The 20,768-nt window shown below is 38.2% G+C and overlaps 1 protein-coding gene across 1 annotated transcript in view; it reads right to left on the reverse strand.

Moving 5' to 3' along the window:
* LOC128243457 (protein virilizer homolog) overlaps window positions 1-20,768 on the reverse strand; it is a 44,513-nt gene that overhangs the window by 12,085 nt on the left and 11,660 nt on the right. The window contains exons 12-33 of the mRNA XM_052961247.1: window positions 20,172-20,308; window positions 17,561-17,647; window positions 16,450-16,598; window positions 15,909-16,149; window positions 14,260-14,367; window positions 13,671-13,870; window positions 12,890-13,121; window positions 12,495-12,592; window positions 11,852-12,032; window positions 10,659-10,773; window positions 8,112-8,261; window positions 7,505-7,648; window positions 6,747-6,950; window positions 4,621-4,706; window positions 3,911-4,057; window positions 3,018-3,113; window positions 2,758-2,830; window positions 2,212-2,348; window positions 1,776-1,975; window positions 1,117-1,344; window positions 685-790; window positions 172-246 (exon numbers count right to left, since the gene is read on the reverse strand). Of these exons, the coding sequence (XP_052817207.1) occupies window positions 172-246; window positions 685-790; window positions 1,117-1,344; window positions 1,776-1,975; window positions 2,212-2,348; window positions 2,758-2,830; window positions 3,018-3,113; window positions 3,911-4,057; window positions 4,621-4,706; window positions 6,747-6,950; window positions 7,505-7,648; window positions 8,112-8,261; window positions 10,659-10,773; window positions 11,852-12,032; window positions 12,495-12,592; window positions 12,890-13,121; window positions 13,671-13,870; window positions 14,260-14,367; window positions 15,909-16,149; window positions 16,450-16,598; window positions 17,561-17,647; window positions 20,172-20,308 (3,194 nt within the window). The remainder of the gene's footprint in view (window positions 1-171; window positions 247-684; window positions 791-1,116; window positions 1,345-1,775; window positions 1,976-2,211; window positions 2,349-2,757; window positions 2,831-3,017; window positions 3,114-3,910; window positions 4,058-4,620; window positions 4,707-6,746; window positions 6,951-7,504; window positions 7,649-8,111; window positions 8,262-10,658; window positions 10,774-11,851; window positions 12,033-12,494; window positions 12,593-12,889; window positions 13,122-13,670; window positions 13,871-14,259; window positions 14,368-15,908; window positions 16,150-16,449; window positions 16,599-17,560; window positions 17,648-20,171; window positions 20,309-20,768) is intronic.

The raw sequence follows: 20,768 nt of genomic DNA on the forward strand, positions 1-20,768 counted from the left end.
ATCTAAATACTTGTAAGAACAAGACCCCCCCCACCCCCAAATGATACCCGTAAGTGTTGGTGAAATGTCTTGCAAACACCTGACAGGTGTGTCTTCCACCACCCATCTTTGCTGAGATTGCTGAAATAATACAAAATGAAGGAAACCAAAGCCTGATGTTAAGTCACTAACCTGTTCAGGGATGGAGACATTGGAGTCTCCTGCCAGCAAGGTCACCTCAAGGTCACACAGGCTCTGTAGAATCGACTAAAATACAAACAAAATAGAGTTATCAATAATGGTTCAGAGGATTTAAGTCAAGTTAATCTAAAAATATTCCCAAAAATATTTCATTTAAAAATGAAAAACATCTTGTGTACATTGTATAATTCCACTTTTAGTGCGAGTACATGCATTTCAAAGTTGGTGAAAAGGAACCAGTACAGATATTTTGCCAGTGCTGGGCCTTACCAATACTGTCACTGGTAACATTTGACTTATTATAAGTTTCATAAGAATATGCTGAACTTTTTTGAGTTGATGGACACAAGGTTAAAAATTATGCTAGACTCTATGCCATCAACAAGACCAGAACCATGAAAACTTTTTTTCTTTCAATAAAAACCCAACAAATAAATATGTGATAATAAGTGAAGAATGTGCAAAAATAAGGATATTGACTTATAGCATGTAATGGTTACATACCACTATGGACTCCTGGTCCTGGATGTGTTCAGGCCGGTCACACACAGTGTTGAGGATGTCCAACATCCGTGGTAGCACACTCTGGTATTTGTCCTCCCCATCACTCCTGCGATAATGAGAAAGTAAAATCGTTCAAATTTTTAATGCCACTTAAAATTTGTTTACCTTCGTCCATATAAGACAGTTGGTTTGACCTCAGTAAAGATGTTTCTTTTCAGTTTAGAGAGTGTTATTATTGCAGATACGAAGCATGAAAAAATTTCATTGTTCAAATGAATTTACATCACTAACGAAGAGAAGTGATCAAATATATTCACGGACAATTCATTTATATCAGCCAAATCAGCAAGTCCCAATATGAAAGTACAGTATTAATATTTAGTATATACTTAATACGTCAAACATCACTGACGTTATTCACTCAGTCCTCACCCTATGATTCTCAGCATGGTACACTTGATGGCTGGCTGTGAGAGGAGGTAGGCCAGAAGGTTGAGGAACCGGCCCAGTGTAGCCAGCACAACCTTGTAATCCTCCGGGCTGGGAGCCGGCCGCGGCTCCTGGGGCTTATCAGCAGCAGACTGGGCACCAGGCCTGTCTCCACCCTTCTCCAGGTTCCCTATACTTTCTATGTGTTCCAGGAGGATGTCCAGTATACACCTGAGATAAATGAAACCACAGGATGCTACAAAACTGTTGTGTTAATACAGGCAATAAAACAGCAGGTGAAGCCAATGCTTATACACTTTTATCAGTTGTTTACATGAAATAATTAAACAATATTAAAGTCAGTACTATAGACCTTGCTAATCATAATATGTGCATTGTATAGTTATTATAAGCATGTGTATAGGGACAAGTCCAATTGAATAACATAAACATTTTGTATTGGTTATAGTTTTTGCACACCTCAGCCTCCATCACAAACCAATGAGCTTATGATTGTGTATGAATTCAATTCTTTTGCAAAGGAAACCTCACCATGCATTTTCCCTATTTGCATATTAATATGAAAGTAGCATGGGATGTATGCAATTCAAATTTTGAATAATTCTTTCCTTCATTATAAGCAGAAAGGGAATAGCACATACTGTGTGATCATGGATGCCGTGGGAGATGCCAAGTCTGACATCTGGAAGCAGATCTTCCGAAGTATCTGTTGGAGAGGTTGACAGGAAGTTGTAGCCAGGGTGCGGACGATGCCATGGAGTGTCGTGTGGAGGGGAAGAAGATGGGCACTCCACACCTTCCTTGTGTTGATAGCCAGCTGAACCTCCTCAGTGGTTAATGGCTGGAAACACAATATATAGTTTAGATAACCTTTCAAAAAGTATTATTTCATATCATGCCAGTCCACTGTCCCTACCTCCATAATCTGAAGAGGCAAGGGCAGAAACTCTGAGAGCATCTGCAGGCCAGTGAGATAGGTCAATGGTGAACATAGGATATTTTTACATTTTTCAACTATTTCTTATCAAATAGAAAATCAACCACCTATTGAGTATTCTGAATCTATATGGTTCTCACCTCCTTTGTTTGCAGGGGTAGTGGCAGGGGCAGTAACTCTGAGAGCATCTGCAGGCCACTCAGGTAGGTGTAGGGGGCCTTCATGGTAAACTTGAGCAAGTCCCGGATAGCCAGCGTCCATAGACTCTCACTTATCTCTGAAGATAAGTTATAAACAATAATTAAAGGGATTCAGATTTTCATAAAAAATATTGTTTTGTTTTTTTAAACTCTGGACAAGAATAATGATCTCAAACAATACTAACACAGTTGATTGAATCAATACCACTATTAGGATTTGAGATATGCTGGTTTTACATGTCTTCACATATACCTGTCCATACAACAAAATACAATGTAGCTTTCCTGTGACAGAAGCCAAAAGCTGCTTGTATGAGGAATAATGATGCCTTTGGCAGGTCTTAAACTGAAGACCCCTTAAGTGAAAGGTGGACACCTAGTCATCCTAGTACCCTAAAATAAGCCTGTTTAAGCCTCATTTTCAATCGACAAAGGATATTTGAACTGTAGACACAGCTGTGACTGCATGTATGAAAGCTGTCTTACTGTCTTTCTCCTGACTGGGCTGTGACAGTGGCTGGGTGTAGGATGCTATTGTGTCAACTATCTCTCTCTGGATCTGAAAGAAACAAATACATCCATTACACAAAATCTGTATCAGAAGCCCAAGTACATGTACCTAGAATATTGTTGAAGAATGATGTGTGATAGTTTGAACATGTTTATTGTAGCAAATTATGAATTAGAAATGCAGCAGTAATGATTTAATGATATTAGAAACTATATTGTGGTGCAATACAACTTACACTGTTGATTTCTGGAGCAAAGATGCTGATGGTGGGAACAGAACATAGCACTGTATGCAGCTCAAACATAGTGGCCAGTCCTGTCAGGTCTCGGAACTGCAAATATACATGTTCTTCCTGGGGTACGGCCATGACAATCATAGGTCATAAAATTTGCAAGAACAACACACATTTCTATAGAAATTGCTGCAGTCAATATTAAGACAGAATATCTCACCAAATACCCCACCAACTGATTATGCTAGGAAAGCTTGGAAAAATAACAAACATTCGAGAAAGTACTTAATTTTCCATGTCAAGGCCATCATGACTGACATGTCTGTAGCATAACTTGTATAAATGACAAGTACTTAGCTAGGTTAAATATCCATCGAAGTATGCCAAGAAAGTACGGTATTCATTCGGTATAATGTCACCAAGCTAGGTTTGTATTGATAGATCATCTATTTGATGATGATGATGATGATGAGGCGGAAGAGGTGGAGGAGAAGGAGGAGGAGTTAGAAGTGGCTTTTGTACAATTGCCAATCACAGTGAGATACACAAGGTCAACTGACCATGTCCAATGTGCAAACTTGTTTGAAGACTCTCAACACCAAATCATTTAAAAGTCATTGATAGAAACAAAAATATGTGACACCAAAGAGACCAGAAAAAGCAGACCCTATCAATATGTGTCTGCCATGCTTCTTAGGAATCACTAGCCACAATAAAAACTTGAACTTAATAAGTTTATTCCAAGTTTTACTAGAGCTACTGTTACATTCATTGTAAATCACTATCATGGAAAATAAGTAATAACAGTCATATATCACCAAATATTATCAAACATTTTTGCATAAACAACACAATCCCTTTGTTGCACTATTCTAATAATCCCATGCTCCACCCACCTCTGTGCCCCTCGCCATGATGAGGTACTGTGTGATAGCCTTGGCCATCTCTAGGCAGGGCTTCATGATGAATAGGTACAGGGACAGGGTCTCGCTGCTCTTTGGTACTCCCTTCTGCCATGGCCGCAACATCAACTCACTCAGTTTCTAGAAAAGAAGAAAGATACTCATTGCTGTATACAAAAAAGTTTATATCCCACAAGATAGAGTCACTGTCAAATGCCTTCTGCCATCGCTGCAACATCTGATCTTTTTGTTTCTCAAATAAATGAAAGTGCATTTGATGTACCAGTACATAAATAATTCAATAATGGAACAAGTCTTTTATTTCTTAACCACATCTTCCAATGATGCCAAAACAGTAAATGCAGATGAATGAGAATATTAAATCAAGCATATATTATATCATTCAATAACTGTTGAGCCTAGTCACAAAAGTTACAGAATGTTTCACTTATTCTACACTATAACCCTTTCTTCATCATTTCATTTCATTAACCTAAATAAACAGATATTTTCAATACAGTAACTTTAGTTGGACCAAAGTGGTAAGCATTATTTAAATAGATCACCTCGTGTAGCAAAGTTAAAAACATTCTATTTGTACATATTCTATTTCTATTTCTGGTTACATGCATGACATGTCCTTCTATGTAGAAATCAATGATTAAAGTATAAATGGAGAAAGCCTGGAATTTATGTTCGCTAACCTGGAGTATGGTGATAAAAACGGGCAGACAGTCGGCACTGAACAGCTCCACAAGCACATACTTGTATTTCATCTCTTCGTTCTTGTCTGAAAATACACGGGAGAAACAGTAGGAGTCGCGTGAGAAACAAAAGGATTAGTTGGAGAAACAGCATGAGTGGCGCGAGAAAAAGCATTGCCGTGAGAAACGGTACGAGTCGCGTGAGAAACAAAAGGATAAGTTGGAGAAAAAGTAGGAGTCCCTCGAGAAACAGTAGGAGTCGTGCAAGAAACAGTAGGAGTAGTGGGAGAAACAGTGGGAGTGGGGGATAAACAGTGGGAGTAGTGGGAGAAACAGTAGGAGTAGTGGGAGAAACAGTAGGAGTAGTGGGAGAAACAATAGGAGTAGTGGGAGAACCAGTAGGAGTAGTGGGAGAAACAAAAGGATTAGTTGGAGAAACAGCATGAGTCGCGCGAGAAAAAGCATTGCCGTGAGAAACAGTACGAGTCGCGTGAGAAACAAAAGGATAAGTTGGAGAAAAAGTAGGAGTCCCTCGAGAAACAATAGGAGTAGTGGGAGAAACAATAGGAGTAGTGGGAGAAACAGTGGGAGTAGTGGGATAAACAGTGGGAGTAGTGGGAGAAACAGTAGGAGTAGTGGGAGAAACAATAGGAGTAGTGGGAGAAACGATAGGAGTAGTGGGAGAACCAGTAGGAGTAGTGGGAGAAACAGAAGGAGTAGTGGGAGAAACAGTAGGAGTAGTGGGAGAAACAATAGGAGTAGTGGGAGAAACAGTAGGAGTAGTGGGAGAAACAGTAGGAGTAGTGGGAGAAACAGTAGGAGTAGTGGGAGAAACAATTGGAGTAGTGGGAGAAACAGAAGGAGTAGTGGGAGAAACAATAGGAGTAGTGGGAGAAACAGAAGGAGTAGTGGGAGAAACAATAGGAGTAGTGGGAGAAACAATAGGAGTAGTGGGAGAAACGATAGGAGTAGTGGGAGAAACAATAGGAGTAGTGGGAGAAACAGAAGGAGTAGTGGGAGAAACAATAGGAGTAGTGGGAGAAACAATAGGAGTAGTGGGAGAAACAGTAGGAGTAGTGGAAGAAAAACAATAGGAGTAGTGGGAGAAACAATAGGAGTAGTGGGAGAAACAATAGGAGTAGTGGGAGAAACAATAGGTGTGGTTTGAAACCGTTTGAGCAGTAGGTGGGAAAATTATAAGTTGAGGGCGGAACAGTGAGAGTAGTGGGAGAACCAGTATTTGGAAAACCAGAAGAGGAAGTGGGGAAAAAACAATAGAAGAAACAGTAAGAGTAGGGGGAAAACCTGAAGGAATAGTGGGAAAAATATCAAGAGTAGCTGAAGAACCTGTAGCAGTAGTGAGCTTAACATGAGTAAACATGTGCATGTTTAGAGAGCTTGTGATTAGCAAAATATACGACTGATGGGTGTCATAGTTGAAACTGAAACCAAATATATATGGAACATTTCATTCCTTGGCACCAATTTTTGTTATTATGAAAAGAAAAGAATCATGTTGATATCATCTCTTGATTATTGCATTTAGTAAATAAACAACATTAGTTTAAACAATCACTGAATTACAGAGAACAAGAGCTGTCACAGAATGTGATCAATGCCCTCAATGTGACATTGACATTTGAACAATATCAGTTCTAAAAAAGCAAAGAAAATAGCAATAAAATGTATGGATAAAGCAAGGACCTGTTATGAACTAGTGGTCGTAGAGGTAGGGACACAGGTCTTGCATGCGACATGTCGTCTTTATATGTCGAAAACATTGGCAAGTTATATTTAAATCTGTCCTTACAAGAGAATGTTACAGCCAGGATACAACCACCTATACTCTATGTCCTTATATGCAGCATTCCATAGTATTCAAACACTCATTTAAAGTTTGACCTTCACCTTAGAGGTAAGGACACAGGTCTTGCATGCAACACATCGTCTTCGTATCTCAAACACATGTGGCAAGTTATTTTTAAAAAAAATCCATACAGGAGACATTTACGATTCAAATATGCCAACCTTCAGGGGCATAAAAACATCTGATACCATTAATTCTCTTTTAGCCATTAATTATACCAAAACAAGGTGATTCTATTAACTAGACTGTTCAGTCTTACCTTCTGGAAAGTCATTTTGCGGAGCCACTGCAAGGTTCTTCAAAATCCTCAACACAGTGATGAGACCCCGAGGCAGTTTGAGAACATCATTCTTCAGCACCATCAACTGTTCAATGATTGCTGGCAGACCATTGTGAGAGAAGATGGTGAGAGATTTCAAAGGTAACAGCCATTCCTTCAGTCGGGCGAGCTTACTGCTGAATTCTGGAGGTAAAACCTTTAGGATCAGTACAATAGGAAAAACTGCATCTACTATTGGTATTGGCTGAAGGTTACAATTACCTATTAAAACAGAGTTTGATATTTTTTTACAACATTAAGAGCTGATGTTGAATAAAATTAACATCACTTAATTCACAACTTTTGTGCACGATTTGTACAGCTGCAGCTGTGGAAGAATTACATTTCACCAGTGTGTCATGTTTGGTTATAAGTGGTACTAAGAGAACAGGATCATTCACTGGATGATCTTTATCCGTTTTTAAAAACCAAACGCTCAATTCAGTATGACTACATGATTAACTTGCTCCTCTACAGTGAGCAGGTCTTTGCCATAACTCTGGTCAAAGTCCACACAGTCGGAGTAGTGAACCGTGAAATTTTTCTACATATATCATTCTTACAACAATACAAATATTACTGAATTTGTTCCCCTACAGTGAGTAGGTTATTGCCACACTTCAGGGGAAAGTTTGATCTGTTGGAGTAGTGAACCATGATCTTTCTCCATACAATATTACAACAAGTACATGATTTACCTTGCTCCCCAATAGCGAGCAGGTGTTTGCTGTGTCTCTGGAGGAACTCCACACTGTCAGAGTAGTGGACAACGATGTTCAGCAGTTCTGTAGAGTAGCCTGCGCTCACTGACTTGCGCAGCTTGGCATCTTCTCTGTCATCACCTGTGCAGAAATAGTACAACCTAAATGCATATACATGAACATGTACTTGTAAGTTAGTAATCTGCCAGAAGACATGTACTATATGCATAGCTGAATACTTGGTCTATATGTGAAGTTTTCTACCTGAATGTGAAGTTTTCTACCTGAATACTTGGTCTATATGTGAAGTTTTCAACCTGTCTATATGTCAATGTGTACTTTTCAACCTAAATACAAGATCAATAAGTGAATTTCTTAACTGAATAAATAAGTATAATTATCAACCTGAACACATGCCATGTATGTGTAGTTTTCAACCTGAACACCTGTACTATCTTTGTATTTTTTCATCAAAATATTTCAGTACTATTAATATAAGTATGTTATGCCAAAACTGAAATTAAAAGCATCTCTAGATTAAATTTCTACTTTCTGAAAGCTTTTAATGTACATATGTATGACAACAAATTCAGCTAGCACTTACCTGACAGTTTCACAAAGGGCATAAGCACTGAGATGTTGTCAGCCTGTGTGAGAGTATGGACAACTGCTGCATGGCCAAGAGGGGTGAAGGTCATGGTAAACATCATATGGAGCAGGGTCACAGGCTCGGCATCCTCAGCTAGGTTCTTGTCTGTTGGGATGTAACAAAAATTATAAGATATATTGGTAGATGATCGTTTTAGTGGCAAGATAAATATATTTCCCAGTGTAAGCATTAAAAGATAAATTTCACAAGTGCAATGTTTACTCTTTGTGTTCACTCCTTAAAACATACCATTTCTTTTCTCTCATGGCATTCATGATATTTTATTGACATTAAATTTGTTCAGCTAAATAAGTTAATACTATGATGTTATTGATTTTTCTTACCAGAACATTATATTTGCTGGTTACAGTAACAGGTTAAAATGTCAGAAACTTTGAAATTCTTCTTTGATAAACATTAAGTTTAACACATGATATTTTTTAATAAACCACTTAAAAACATGAAAAAAAAATTGCCATTCAACTGACATGTATTATTTTCTTTGACAATCTTCATCACTTCTTAATGAAACTGAAACTCAATATTTTGGTGTTTAAACTGGGATGTACACAACATGAATAACCAAAAGTACAACAGATTAACCAAAGATCTACTACAAGTCTCCCATACCCTACATCCTGGTAGCTGGCTGAGGAGGCAGTCAGTTTTTCTATGGGGCCCAGCGCCAAGTAATAAATCATCCCCACAACCAGTCAAATATACAGTACATGAGCCGTAGATTCCCGCCCTATTACCTGGAAGCTAATGGTAGGCGGCCAGTTTGTTTATGAGGCCCAGCACCTGTATAGAACCACAGATTCCCGCCCTATTACCTGGAAGCTAATGGTAGGCGGCCAGTTTGTCTATGTGACCCAGGGCATGTAGGTAATAGATCATCCCCACCCCCAGCTGTATAGAATATACAGTACATGAACACAGATTACCGCCCTATTACCTGGAAGCTGATGGTAGGCGGCCAGTTTGTCTATGAGGCCCAGGGCCTGTAAGTAATAGATCATCCCCACCCCCAGCTGTATAGAATATATAGTACATGAACCACAGATCCCCCCCCATTACCTGGAAGCTGATGGTAGGTGGCCAGTTTGTCTATGAGGCCTAGGGCCTGTAAGTAATAGATCATCCCCACCCCCAGCTGTATAAAATATACAGTACATGAACACAGATTACCGCCCTATTACCTGGAAGCTGATGGTAGGCGGCCAGTTTGTCTATGAGGCTCAGGGCCTGTATAGAATATACAGTACATGAACACAGATTACCGCCCTATTACCTGAAAGCTGATGGTAGGCGGCCAGTTTGTCTATGAGGCTCAGGGCCTGTATAGAATATATAGTACATGAACCACAGATCCCCCCCCCCCCCATTACCTGGTAGCTGATGGTAGGTGGCCAGTTTGTCTATGAGGCTCAGGGCCTGTATAGAATATACAGTACATGAACACAGATTACCGCCCTATTACCTGGTAGCTGATGGTAGGTGGCCAGTTTGTCTATGAGGCTCAGGGCCTGTATAGAATATACAGTACATGAACACAGATTACCGCCCTATTACCTGGAAGCTGATGGTAGGTGGCCAGTTTGTCTATGAGGCTCAGGGCCTGTATAGAATATATAGTACATGAACCACAGATCCCCCCCCCATTACCTGGAAGCTGATGGTAGGCGGCCAGTTTGTCTATGAGGCTCAGGGCCTGTATAGAATATATAGTACATGAACCACAGATCCCCCCCCCCCCCATTACCTGGAAGCTGATGGTAGGTGGCCAGTTTGTCTATGAGGCTCAGGGCCTGTATAGAATATACAGTACATGAACACAGATTACCGCCCCATTACCTGGAAGCTGATGGTAGGTGGCCAGTTTGTCTATGAGGCTCAGGGCCTGTATAGAATATACAGTACATGAACACAGATTACCGCCCTAATACCTGGAAGCTGATGGTAGGCGGCCAGTTTGTCTATGAGGCCCAGGGCCTGTAAGTAATAGATCATCCCCACCCCCAGCTGTATAGAATATATAGTACATGAACCACAGATCCCCCCCCCCCCCATTACCTGGAAGCTGATGGTAGGTGGCCAGTTTGTCTATGAGGCTCAGGGCCTGTATAGAATATACAGTACATGAACACAGATTACCGCCCTATTACCTGGAAGCTGATGGTAGGCGGCCAGTTTGTCTATGAGGCCCAGGGCCTGTAAGTAATAGATCATCCCCACCCCCAGCTGTATAGAATATACAGTACATGAACACAAATTACCGCCCTTTTACCTGGAAGTTAATGATAGGTGGCCAGTTTGTCTGTGAGGCCCAGGGCCTGTAGGTAATAGATCATCCCCACCCCCAGCTGTATAGAATATACAGTACATGAACCACAGATCCCCCCCCCATTACCTGGTAGCTGATGGTAGGTGGCCAGTTTGTCTATGAGGCTCAGGGCCTGTATAGAATATATAGTACATGAACACAGATTCCCACCCTATTACCTGGTAGCTGATGATAGGCGGCCAGTTTGTCTATAAGGCCCAGGGCCTGTAAGTAATAGATCATCTCCACACCCAGCTGTTGAGCAACGTTCTCTTCTGATACATCCTCAGAGTCCTGGATAAATGGAATATTCAGGTTCAACAATATCCATACCTGAATGATATTTTTAAAATGTAAATAACGAATTTAAAAAACTATTGCTTGGATTGCTAGTAAATAAGAATGAACTCTTAGTTCTTCATGAACGAACAGATTATTTTCCAATTAAAACCGCTACTTCTAGTGAGGAAAAAAATACAATGCATTGTACTGTCAAACCTGTATTTAGTGGCCACCTTTGCGAAAAGGTTATATTGGCTGCTTTAGACAGGTGGCCACTTAATCCAGGTGGGAAATTGCTGCCACCTTTTGCACTATGTTTTCTATACTTTTATTACACTCAACAAGTTCTTTCAGAGCCAACCACATGCAATTTGTCTTACTATCACCCATGATTAGAATTGAGAAAAAAATCACACACAATGCAAAGCAAATGTTCCTTCATAAAAATAGAAATCTGTGCACTTTGAAAATTAAAATTGAGTTGCATATAAATCACAACTTGTTTTGTTGCTTCAAGTGAAAAACTGTTTAATGTCTGTACTTGATCATTATCTTCCTAATTAATAATGTTTATTCAAGTATCTCTGTTCATTAATTGTGTTAATTCTAATCACAGCATTTGTCTATATGTTATAAACATAATTTAACGATCAGTAAACATGTGGGGAAACTCCCAATTTCGTGTGATGTGATACGCATTTTGATTGAAGGAAATTTCCATAAATTTTGGAATATAATTATAGCCTGTATTGGTAAAACTGATGAAAATTGATGATCTCGGCATGATAATTTATAAGCAGAAGTGTCAGTGACCTGTGCTTAGTGGCTGTTTATTAGTGTTTATTAGTCATGGGATCAAAGGTTAGTGACTACGGCTGCATTAGACATTTGGCCGCTATATGCATGTACTCTATATAGTAAAAACATATGGGAGGAATTTGGAGTGGCTGGATAATAAAGGTGGGCATATAAAACAGGTGGCCTTATGACCAGGTTTAGCTGTGTGGCATAATTAGGTAAGTATTTGGGTGTTTAGATTCTAGCGTTAATTTGAAGAACCAAATCTAAGCGCACAAAATGGTTTTGTTACCGTGATCTGTATAAGTGCCTGTATGATCTTGTTGGTGGTGTCGAAGCGTGACGCCAGGTAAACAAGGCCATGTTGCTCTCCCATGATCCTCTGCACAAGCGAGCGAACGGCTCCAAACAATGTGGGCATGCAGCACATAGTTGGGGATGACACTATCACCAACAAGGACTCCAACAACTGACTGTAAAAGTGAAAAATATGCTATGAAATTCAATCCACTGTAAAATACATATTTAAGTGATATTTATCTAGGTTTGTTTAAACAAATTAATAATAGGTTGATTATAAATGGTTAAAATCAGTATAAATCTTGCAGATCTCCATTTTGAAGGGTTAAACAGGTATGTTTGGGCTTGAACCCACAACCACTTCACTGAAGGAAAGGTATCTACATTTTCAGACCATTTCAGCTTCATTAATTGTATGTAGGTAAGAACAAAAATCAACGAACATTATTTTTTATGAGTATAGAGAATTGTACAAATCCAAAAAATATTGCTAATTGAAACGTATGCTGATAAAATAGTTGACCTGAAATAACAAAAAATGCAAGTGCTCATGTGTCCATTGGATCAAAACAGTGTCTAGGGATTCACTTTTCTTAACTACAACATGATGGTCTGAAGCAAGAATATGTAGTTACCAAGCATTGGCCATGTGATAAAAGCCCGGGTAGGGGTCCTCAGGGCTCTGTTTGATCTCCACCATCTTCTGTCCAGGCAGTGTCCTAGGGGGCTGGGCCTGAATAAATAGGAGTGCACAAAAGGTGATACAATGCTTGCATGTGGAAAAATGTTCTTGGCCATGTCTGTTATATGGTTTATGTTAACAAATGAGCCACGTAATATACTTGTATATAAACAACATATATGGTATAAAATACAGAGATGTACATGTAATGTCTATTCATACAAAGATGTTAAAGACAGAGCTGCTTGAGTAGGAATATTTTTATGCTTGCTTTTGTCTTCCAACGACTCTTCCATATTGTTATAAGCATATATCAAAACTTTGAGTGAATTGTTTCAATTAACTTACAATAAGTGTGTTGGCCAGAGTGTAGACTTTAGTGACCTCTTCGACACATGTGGAGATGGCTTCAAGGTCAGACTCCCCAAGACAGACGTCTACCTGTTCTACAGTGTCTCCTTGGTTACCATCTCCTTGGCTACCTTCTACCTGACTACTGTCTCCTTGGGCACTGTCTCCCTGGTTACTTTCACTCTGACTCTCCCCTCCAACTTGGGTCCCAGACACAGACTCTATGGCACTGTGGGGAAATATCATTATATACTTTTATTTTGCAAGTGCTGAAATCAAACTGGGGCACAGACTCAACTGGCAACACCGCAAATCTTTATTTCATTGTAATTTTCATTCTAGTTCAGTATATATATATGATGAAATTTGCTGAATGTTATTACCAGTACTATTTGAAGCTGTCATTTATTTATATAAAAGTAATGATATAAAGATCGTTATTTGTGATTTTGCCGAGTCTGAACTCAGACTTGAATCTATTTGTAATCACGGCAAAAAATCATACACTTAATGATCTGTGGCCATGCTTGTATATGCCAACATATGCTGTCTAAGGTTTGGATAAAAACATTATATCATGCAACCATTTGCTGTTGTTTCCTTACCAAAATGAATACTTTCCTATGATTTCTGGTGCCTTATTTTTACAGAAATGGATAACTTTAAACCTCAAATAAAGTTTCTTATTTTAAATACATGTAGCTTACAGAACCAATGATATACAGTTGATTTGCAGCATGGCATAATTAAGACATAAGTTGATAACATATATACTAACTTTTCCAGCGGCAAAGCGAGTTTATTCATGACCTCATAAAGATGCACTTTCTTTATAAGCGTTGTCATGGCAACAATCACCCTGACAACCTGTTTCTTCTGTAGCAACACCATGACAGTCCTCTGATAGTTGCTAAGCGAACGTTGACCCGATTGTTCTCCCTGCAGTTTGTGCGTACCAAGAAACCACTCCAGGCCATCCTGTAAACACATATATCAAAAGTTTTAACTGCAAACTAATTGAAATATTAAAAAAAGTTTTGTCCTATTTAATTGCTAACTAAGTGTGAGGAAAAATAAAGCTGTCACTTCAGTCAATACAAAGGCTTAATGCATCTTTCAAGTGAACACATATGCTGATTGTTAAACTTTCTGTCTACTGAAGATAAACTTACCATTTTAATATACAATATACACACTTTTGCTCCCCAAAATCTACTTCATAGTATAAAATATGAAAATACTGTACTGTAGTGAGTTTTATCTAAGTCTATATAGACAAATTTTAGCCCTGCCACTGGCTGTGAATGTCTGTCATAGGTCCATTTAAAGTGGGAGATTGCTTACTATCCACTATTTTATCCCGTTACCTGAAGCCTAGTGCTGTGGTGAAGGGCAGCCGCTATCTGGAGCTTCAAGGAGAACGACATGAATTTGGATTCAAAGTTGTCCAGCAGCCGCTCCTGGACACCACGCTCCTTCAATAAATAAATGCACTTGTTAAGGGAGTAAATGTAGTGTTTTGTGAGTATCAAATTTCAAAATATAAACAAGATTATTGCAATTTGTATATAAAGAGTTTTACCATTATTTAAGTTACAAATGTATGTTTTGGAATTGTCCGTACAAGATTACAAATCATAAAAGTCTAAAATTAAACAAAAGCTGTCACAGAGACAGCGCGCTTGACTATTCCGCCGCTTTTCAGTGTAAGGATTGAAAAGTTTTGGCGAAACATGCATGGATCACTGTTAGATTAGATTGCAATGCAATTCATGATGTGCTGAGATATTAATATAAATGCGGTTACATGGAAAATTTCAACCAGAATTTTTAAGTCTAATTATAAAGGGCAATCATTTGCAAAAAACAGTTATAACTCTTGGTTTTACAATTACGTTGAGTGGTTGAATACCATTTTATAAAGTCTCAAGTACATCTAGTAGTTGCTGAGAAATTAACCTATGTGTGCTTACACGCAAAACCTTAACCAGAATTTCTATGTCGAAAAATAAAGGCCAATTATTTGCATAAAATGAAACTAGAGTTATATTACATGGTTAATTAAGTAGGTTGGATGGTTGAGTACCATTATTTCGAGTCTCAATGCAATACATCAAGTAGTTGCTTTGATATTAAAATAATGTGTGCTTGCACACAAAACCTTAACCAGAATTTCTAAGTCGAATAATAAAGGGCAATTATTTGCATTAAATGCAAAAAAAAGAGTTATCTTACTTGGTTAATTAAGTAGGTTTGATGGTTGAGTACCAATGTATCAAGTCTCAATGCAATACCTCAAGCAGTTGCTGAGATATTAACTTATGTGTGCTTGCACACAAAACCTTAACCAGAATTTCTAAGTCAAATAATAAAGGCCTATTATTTGAATTAAATGCAAACTAGAGTTATCTAACTTAGTTAATTAAGTAGGTTGGATGAGTACCATTGTATCAAATCTCAATGCAATACCTCATGTAGTTGCTGAGATATTAATCTATGTGTGCTTGCACGCAAAACCTTAACCAGAATTTCTAAGTCAAATTATAAAGGCCTATTTTTTGCATTAAATGCAAAGTAAAGTTATCTAACTTGGTTGATTAAGTAGGTTTGATGGTTGAGTACCATTGTATCAAGTCTCAATGCAATACCTCATGTAGTTGCTGAGATATTAATCTATGTGTGCTTGCACGCAAAACCTTAACCAGAATTTCTAAGTCAAATAATAAAGGCCTATTTTTTTAATTAAATGCAAACTAGAGTTATCTAACTTGGTAAATTAAGTAGGTTGGATGGTTAAGTATCAAAACCTTTACCAAGGTGTGACGCCGACGCAGACGCAGACTCCGACGCTTGAGTGAGTAGTATAGCTCTCCATATTCTTCGAATAGTCGAGCTAAAAAAATATAGATTTAGTTTTTCATCTATAAGATATTTTGTAGCTTTGACACAACATAACAACCACTTATTTACATTTAAATCATGACAAATTATTTTTCCTCTCTCTTACACTCCTTACCAGACATTTGACAGCTACATTAGAGTCACAGCAGCAGAGAGCCCCGGCCAGTTTGAAGCCCATCTTCAGGTGTCTGACCTTGTACGTGGACTCGGGCTGGGCCATGGCACGGGCCTCATTCAGTCCCTCCATTGCCCAGTCCAGCAAGTAGTCGAGAGCCCCAGGGTTAGGCTCCACATACAGCAGGTAGGACAGGCCCTTGGGGAGCAGTGAGGGGACACTCTCCATGGCCTCCACCCAGCTAGGGAGGGGACAGTTAGATTTTGATACATTGACAAATTTAGTAAATTACCTCACTATGCTAGGAATTTATAGAACATTATAACTAAACGTTATAGCTAGAAAATTAATGTCCTACAAATATATATGATTTCACAATAAAAAACAGGAAAAAAAAACTCAACTAAAGAAATTTATTCCAAGTCCATTTATAAGACATATAGTGCACTGGCAAATGTTATAGTCATCTTTTTACAGAATAACTGCATACTATCTACAGAAAAATTCAGTTATTCAAATCTTAAAGCAAGACATGTCTCACCTATCATGAAGAGGCCCTTCCTTGAATCTGTCGACAATATCCAGCAGTTGTTGGGCCTCCTTTGGACACTTGTCAGGCCTCACATAGTCCGGGTGTAACAGGCTTGCCTTCTCTTGCTCAAACTTGGTCTGTGATATGTCTTTGAATGTCTGGGGAAGAGAATGTACAACACCGTATGCATACTTATTGATGCTACATTTGTGCTACATTCTTGAATATTTGTGCTACATTTTTGCTTATGTTGTGCTACATTCTTGCTTGTCTATGCTACATTTCTGCTTATTTGTGCTACATTCTTGCTTATTTATGCTACATTCTTGCTTATTTGTGCTATAAACTTGCTTATTTGTGTCACATTCTTGCTTATTTGTGCTTATGTTCTTGCTTATTTGTGCTACATTCTTGCTTATTTGTGCTACATTTTTGCTTATTTTGCTTATTTGTGCTACTTTTATCCTTATTAGTGCTACAAACTTGCTCATTTGCGCTACATTCTTGCTTATTTGTGCTTACGTTCTTGCTTATTTGTTCTACATTCTTGCTTATTTGTGCTACAATTTTGCTTATTTGTGCTATTTTTATCCTTATTAAGTGCTACAAACTTGATTATTTGTGCTATATTCTTGCTTATTTTTGCAACAAACTTTATTATTTGTGCTACATTCTTGCTTATTTGTGCTACATGTTTGCTTATTTGTGCTTCATGTTTGCTTATTTGTGATACTCAATTTGCAAGCTTTAGCTTGTGTAGCAGTTCAATTTATTGGAGAGAAATATTTTGTGTGGTTTAATACATCTTAATTTAAGCAATATTGATACCTTTGTTTTCTACATCAGTAATTGCAACTGCATATCTTGAAAGATAATGATTTTGATTCACAAAACATGAAAGATTTAACATATTTGATTGATCTATCATATGATCATTGATAATGCAGATCAACAAACTTCAAAGCCTAACACACACACACACACACACACACAAACATACACACAAATGTTGGTGTGTTGCTGATAGATGATCCTGTTTTTTGTCATGACATGTCATCTATTGTCAACATTGAGTATTGGCTATGTTTTTATTGAATATGCAAGTCTGACTTTGACTTACGGTCAGGGAGGTTGCTTCAAACTGGTAGGGGTTGAAAGGTGAGGTGATGTAGCTGAACGCCTCTTCTTCCATCTCATAGTCGATACCCTACAAACATACAAACACATGAGTCAAATGCATTTCGGATGAACTTCATATGAGGAGCTTTTGCATGCTGAGGAATTTACACTAAACACTTATAGTAGAGCACCACAGACTCATCTGTTGTTTATGTGGTGAAAAGGGTCATAACTCAACAATAGTTCCAGCCAGAGTGATGGCCCTGGCTGTACAAGTGCCTATTGTCTCTGGTTGGTTACATGTGTATCAAGTTCGTCTCTGGTAAAAGTTGATCAAGTTTCATGTAAATACTTAAACATTTTTTTTTAATTATGGCAAAGGTTAAGTTTTTATATGCTGACCCCAATGCCATGGACAGCAATGACTCAAGGACTAGTACAATACATCAACCTTTATCTTTGAAACTCATACAAGCTAAAACTATACAGAAGATGAAAGGACACATTTTAAAAAAGAAAAATTAATAATACAAAGGGAACAATGTTACTTAAATCATCAAAGCCCTTCTATTTATAAGAATGTTTTTATTTCACAATTAAATACATGGTAAAATTAGGATTCAGCCCATTTATTACACACTTATACATGTAGAAAATCTCCTTCAGGTGAACATGTAGGACAAAGGCTGATATCTAATGAATTGTAATTCAGCATGTATGTGCTATTCTCTCTATATATAACCCTCAGGGGAAGGCATTTTTAAATATCACTTAAAAATTATACCACCCCTCCTACAGAAGCAAAATTACCTTTTTTGGTGTCCAAATAAGTGAAAAAAGACACCTAGCTATATACTAAGAAATAATTGACTTCCCTCCATGGGTTATATGCTTTGCTGGAATAGCCCTGAGATGATATGCAGCGAAAAAGTAATGATTTTTTTCTGAATAATGTCTGTTTACAGGGTGGAAACTAGAATCGTGTCCTTATTGGGAAGCCAAGAGAAAGTATGCCTTGCAAGGATCTGGTTGGGATTGCACCCACATCTTCTTGGGTAAGAGGCAGACACCTTGACCATTCTCACCCCGGTGGGGATTGCGCCCACATCTTCTTGGGTAAGTGGCAGACACCTTGACCATTCTCACCCCGGTGGGGATTGCGCCCACATCTTCTTGGGTAAGTGGCAGACACCTTGACCATTCTCACCCCGGTGAGGATTGCGCCCACATCTTCTTGGGCAAGAGGCAGACACCTATACCATTAGACCACTCTCACCCTGGTGGGGATCACACCCACATCTTCTTTGGTAAGAGGCAGACACCTATACCACTCTCACCCTGGTGGGGATCGCACCAACATCTTTGGTAAAAGGCAGACACCTATACCACTAGACCACATTTACTTCTAATGTTCAATTCATCAATTGAACTCAAACTTTGATATAACAACAAGAAAACAATTCACAATGACTTGCATTGATAACAAGTAATATAGGATGTGTGCAAATACTTAACCAATCGTGGCTTTTAAACAAACACTGCACTACATGGCATGTGCTTAATGATTTTTGACTATCCACAATATACATTGCAACATGTAATGCAAACACTGTAATTAAGTGACATGTATTCAAAAGCCAAGATTGATTTTAAGGAACTTGATGCAGTAACAGGGGAACATAAGACAGGATAACTCACACAGCTACGTTTACGCCATGGTATTAGTCTAAAACCGAACCGCTGCTAGATAGAAAATATACAGTGGGGTTACAAAACACTAAAAGCAGTTAAGTATAATATACAAGGTATATAGTACAAGAGAAGTTCTGCTTGCCTATTCAGAGTGCTGTGTAAGGGGATTTGTTTCAATCAAAACTAAATTTTTTAACTCAAAAAAAGGCCTTCAGTTGCACATTATTCAACAAGGTTCAACTTGATGTCCTTGACATTCTTGATTTGAATCAAATGCTTGGCATGTTAGTGTTGACTGGGATATATGCATTCAACCAAGCTGTCATAGCAATGGTTAACATGACTTAATATTAAATTGTTGAATAGACAAGCTTTGAATACTTTGCAGTTAGAACAGAAAAGGTGTATTAAAAATTCCATCAAAATTTGAGACAGTTTAAGCATATATTAGCAAGAACTTAATCCAAATATTTTATTAACAGCTCTTCCAAGTTAGTATGATACATGTAGGTTAGGATGTACATTACGATACATGTCTACTCAGATCATAGGTTATGTGTAGTTGTCTTATGATAATCGTACATGCACATGTATGTGTATGCTTTCAATAAAATTTGAGAAGTTATGAACATGGAACACAAAGAGTAAAGATGATAGCATGCCACCACACCAGCTTCTACAAGAAAACATTGGTGAAGAAATGTTTGCATTCACACTACAAAAATTAATTATTTTATTCTTCACACCTTCATAATCTAAACGTTCATGAATGCATACATTTCATAGACTGAGACATTAACACATCATGAGACAGGAGTTTCACGAGCGGCAAACTTTAAATATCAAGTAATGAAGTCACCAAAGGTTTTCTATAAACCCTACCCTCCTTTCAAAGTCTATATCATCTCAGCTACACGTACCAACTCTGTATCAATATCAATGAGCTCGTCCTCTGATGAGATGGCCTCATAGTCTCCGTCCGACATGTACCCCTGCTCTACAGGACTTCCCACCTGCTCCACAGATAGCTGCTCAAATGTCTCGGCTTCTCGCTCCTCTGGAAATGATACAGCGCTCAAAGTAATAACATTGTACCATAACAACATGTATATCTGTAATGGGCTCCCTACCTGAATCAAACATACAGTTTGTCAAATGCCCTGGCTTCTTGCTCATCCAGAAATGACACAACACTCAAAGGAATTTCATATATTAATATTATATTTAAATTCTATTCCATAACAGCTGGTCCGATTCCTCACTCATCTAGAAATGATTAAAATATCATACTAATTACACAAATGAATTAAGTGCACATTGTACTAGGATTATTATTGTTTCCAGATAAAGGTATATATAAAGCCCTTACACATATAGTAAAATGCTTATCAGCAGTGCTTATATTGCAGAAAAACTGTTTGTGTAACAAACTAAACACAAGACGCCAATGGGGCAACGCCGCATTAAAGCCGGATTTTTTATTTGACGATGCAATTTTGCAAACCTAGGATTTGAGG

This window comes from Mya arenaria, chromosome 8 (assembly GCF_026914265.1).
Source record: "Mya arenaria isolate MELC-2E11 chromosome 8, ASM2691426v1".
NCBI classification, from domain to species: domain Eukaryota; kingdom Metazoa; phylum Mollusca; class Bivalvia; order Myida; family Myidae; genus Mya; species Mya arenaria.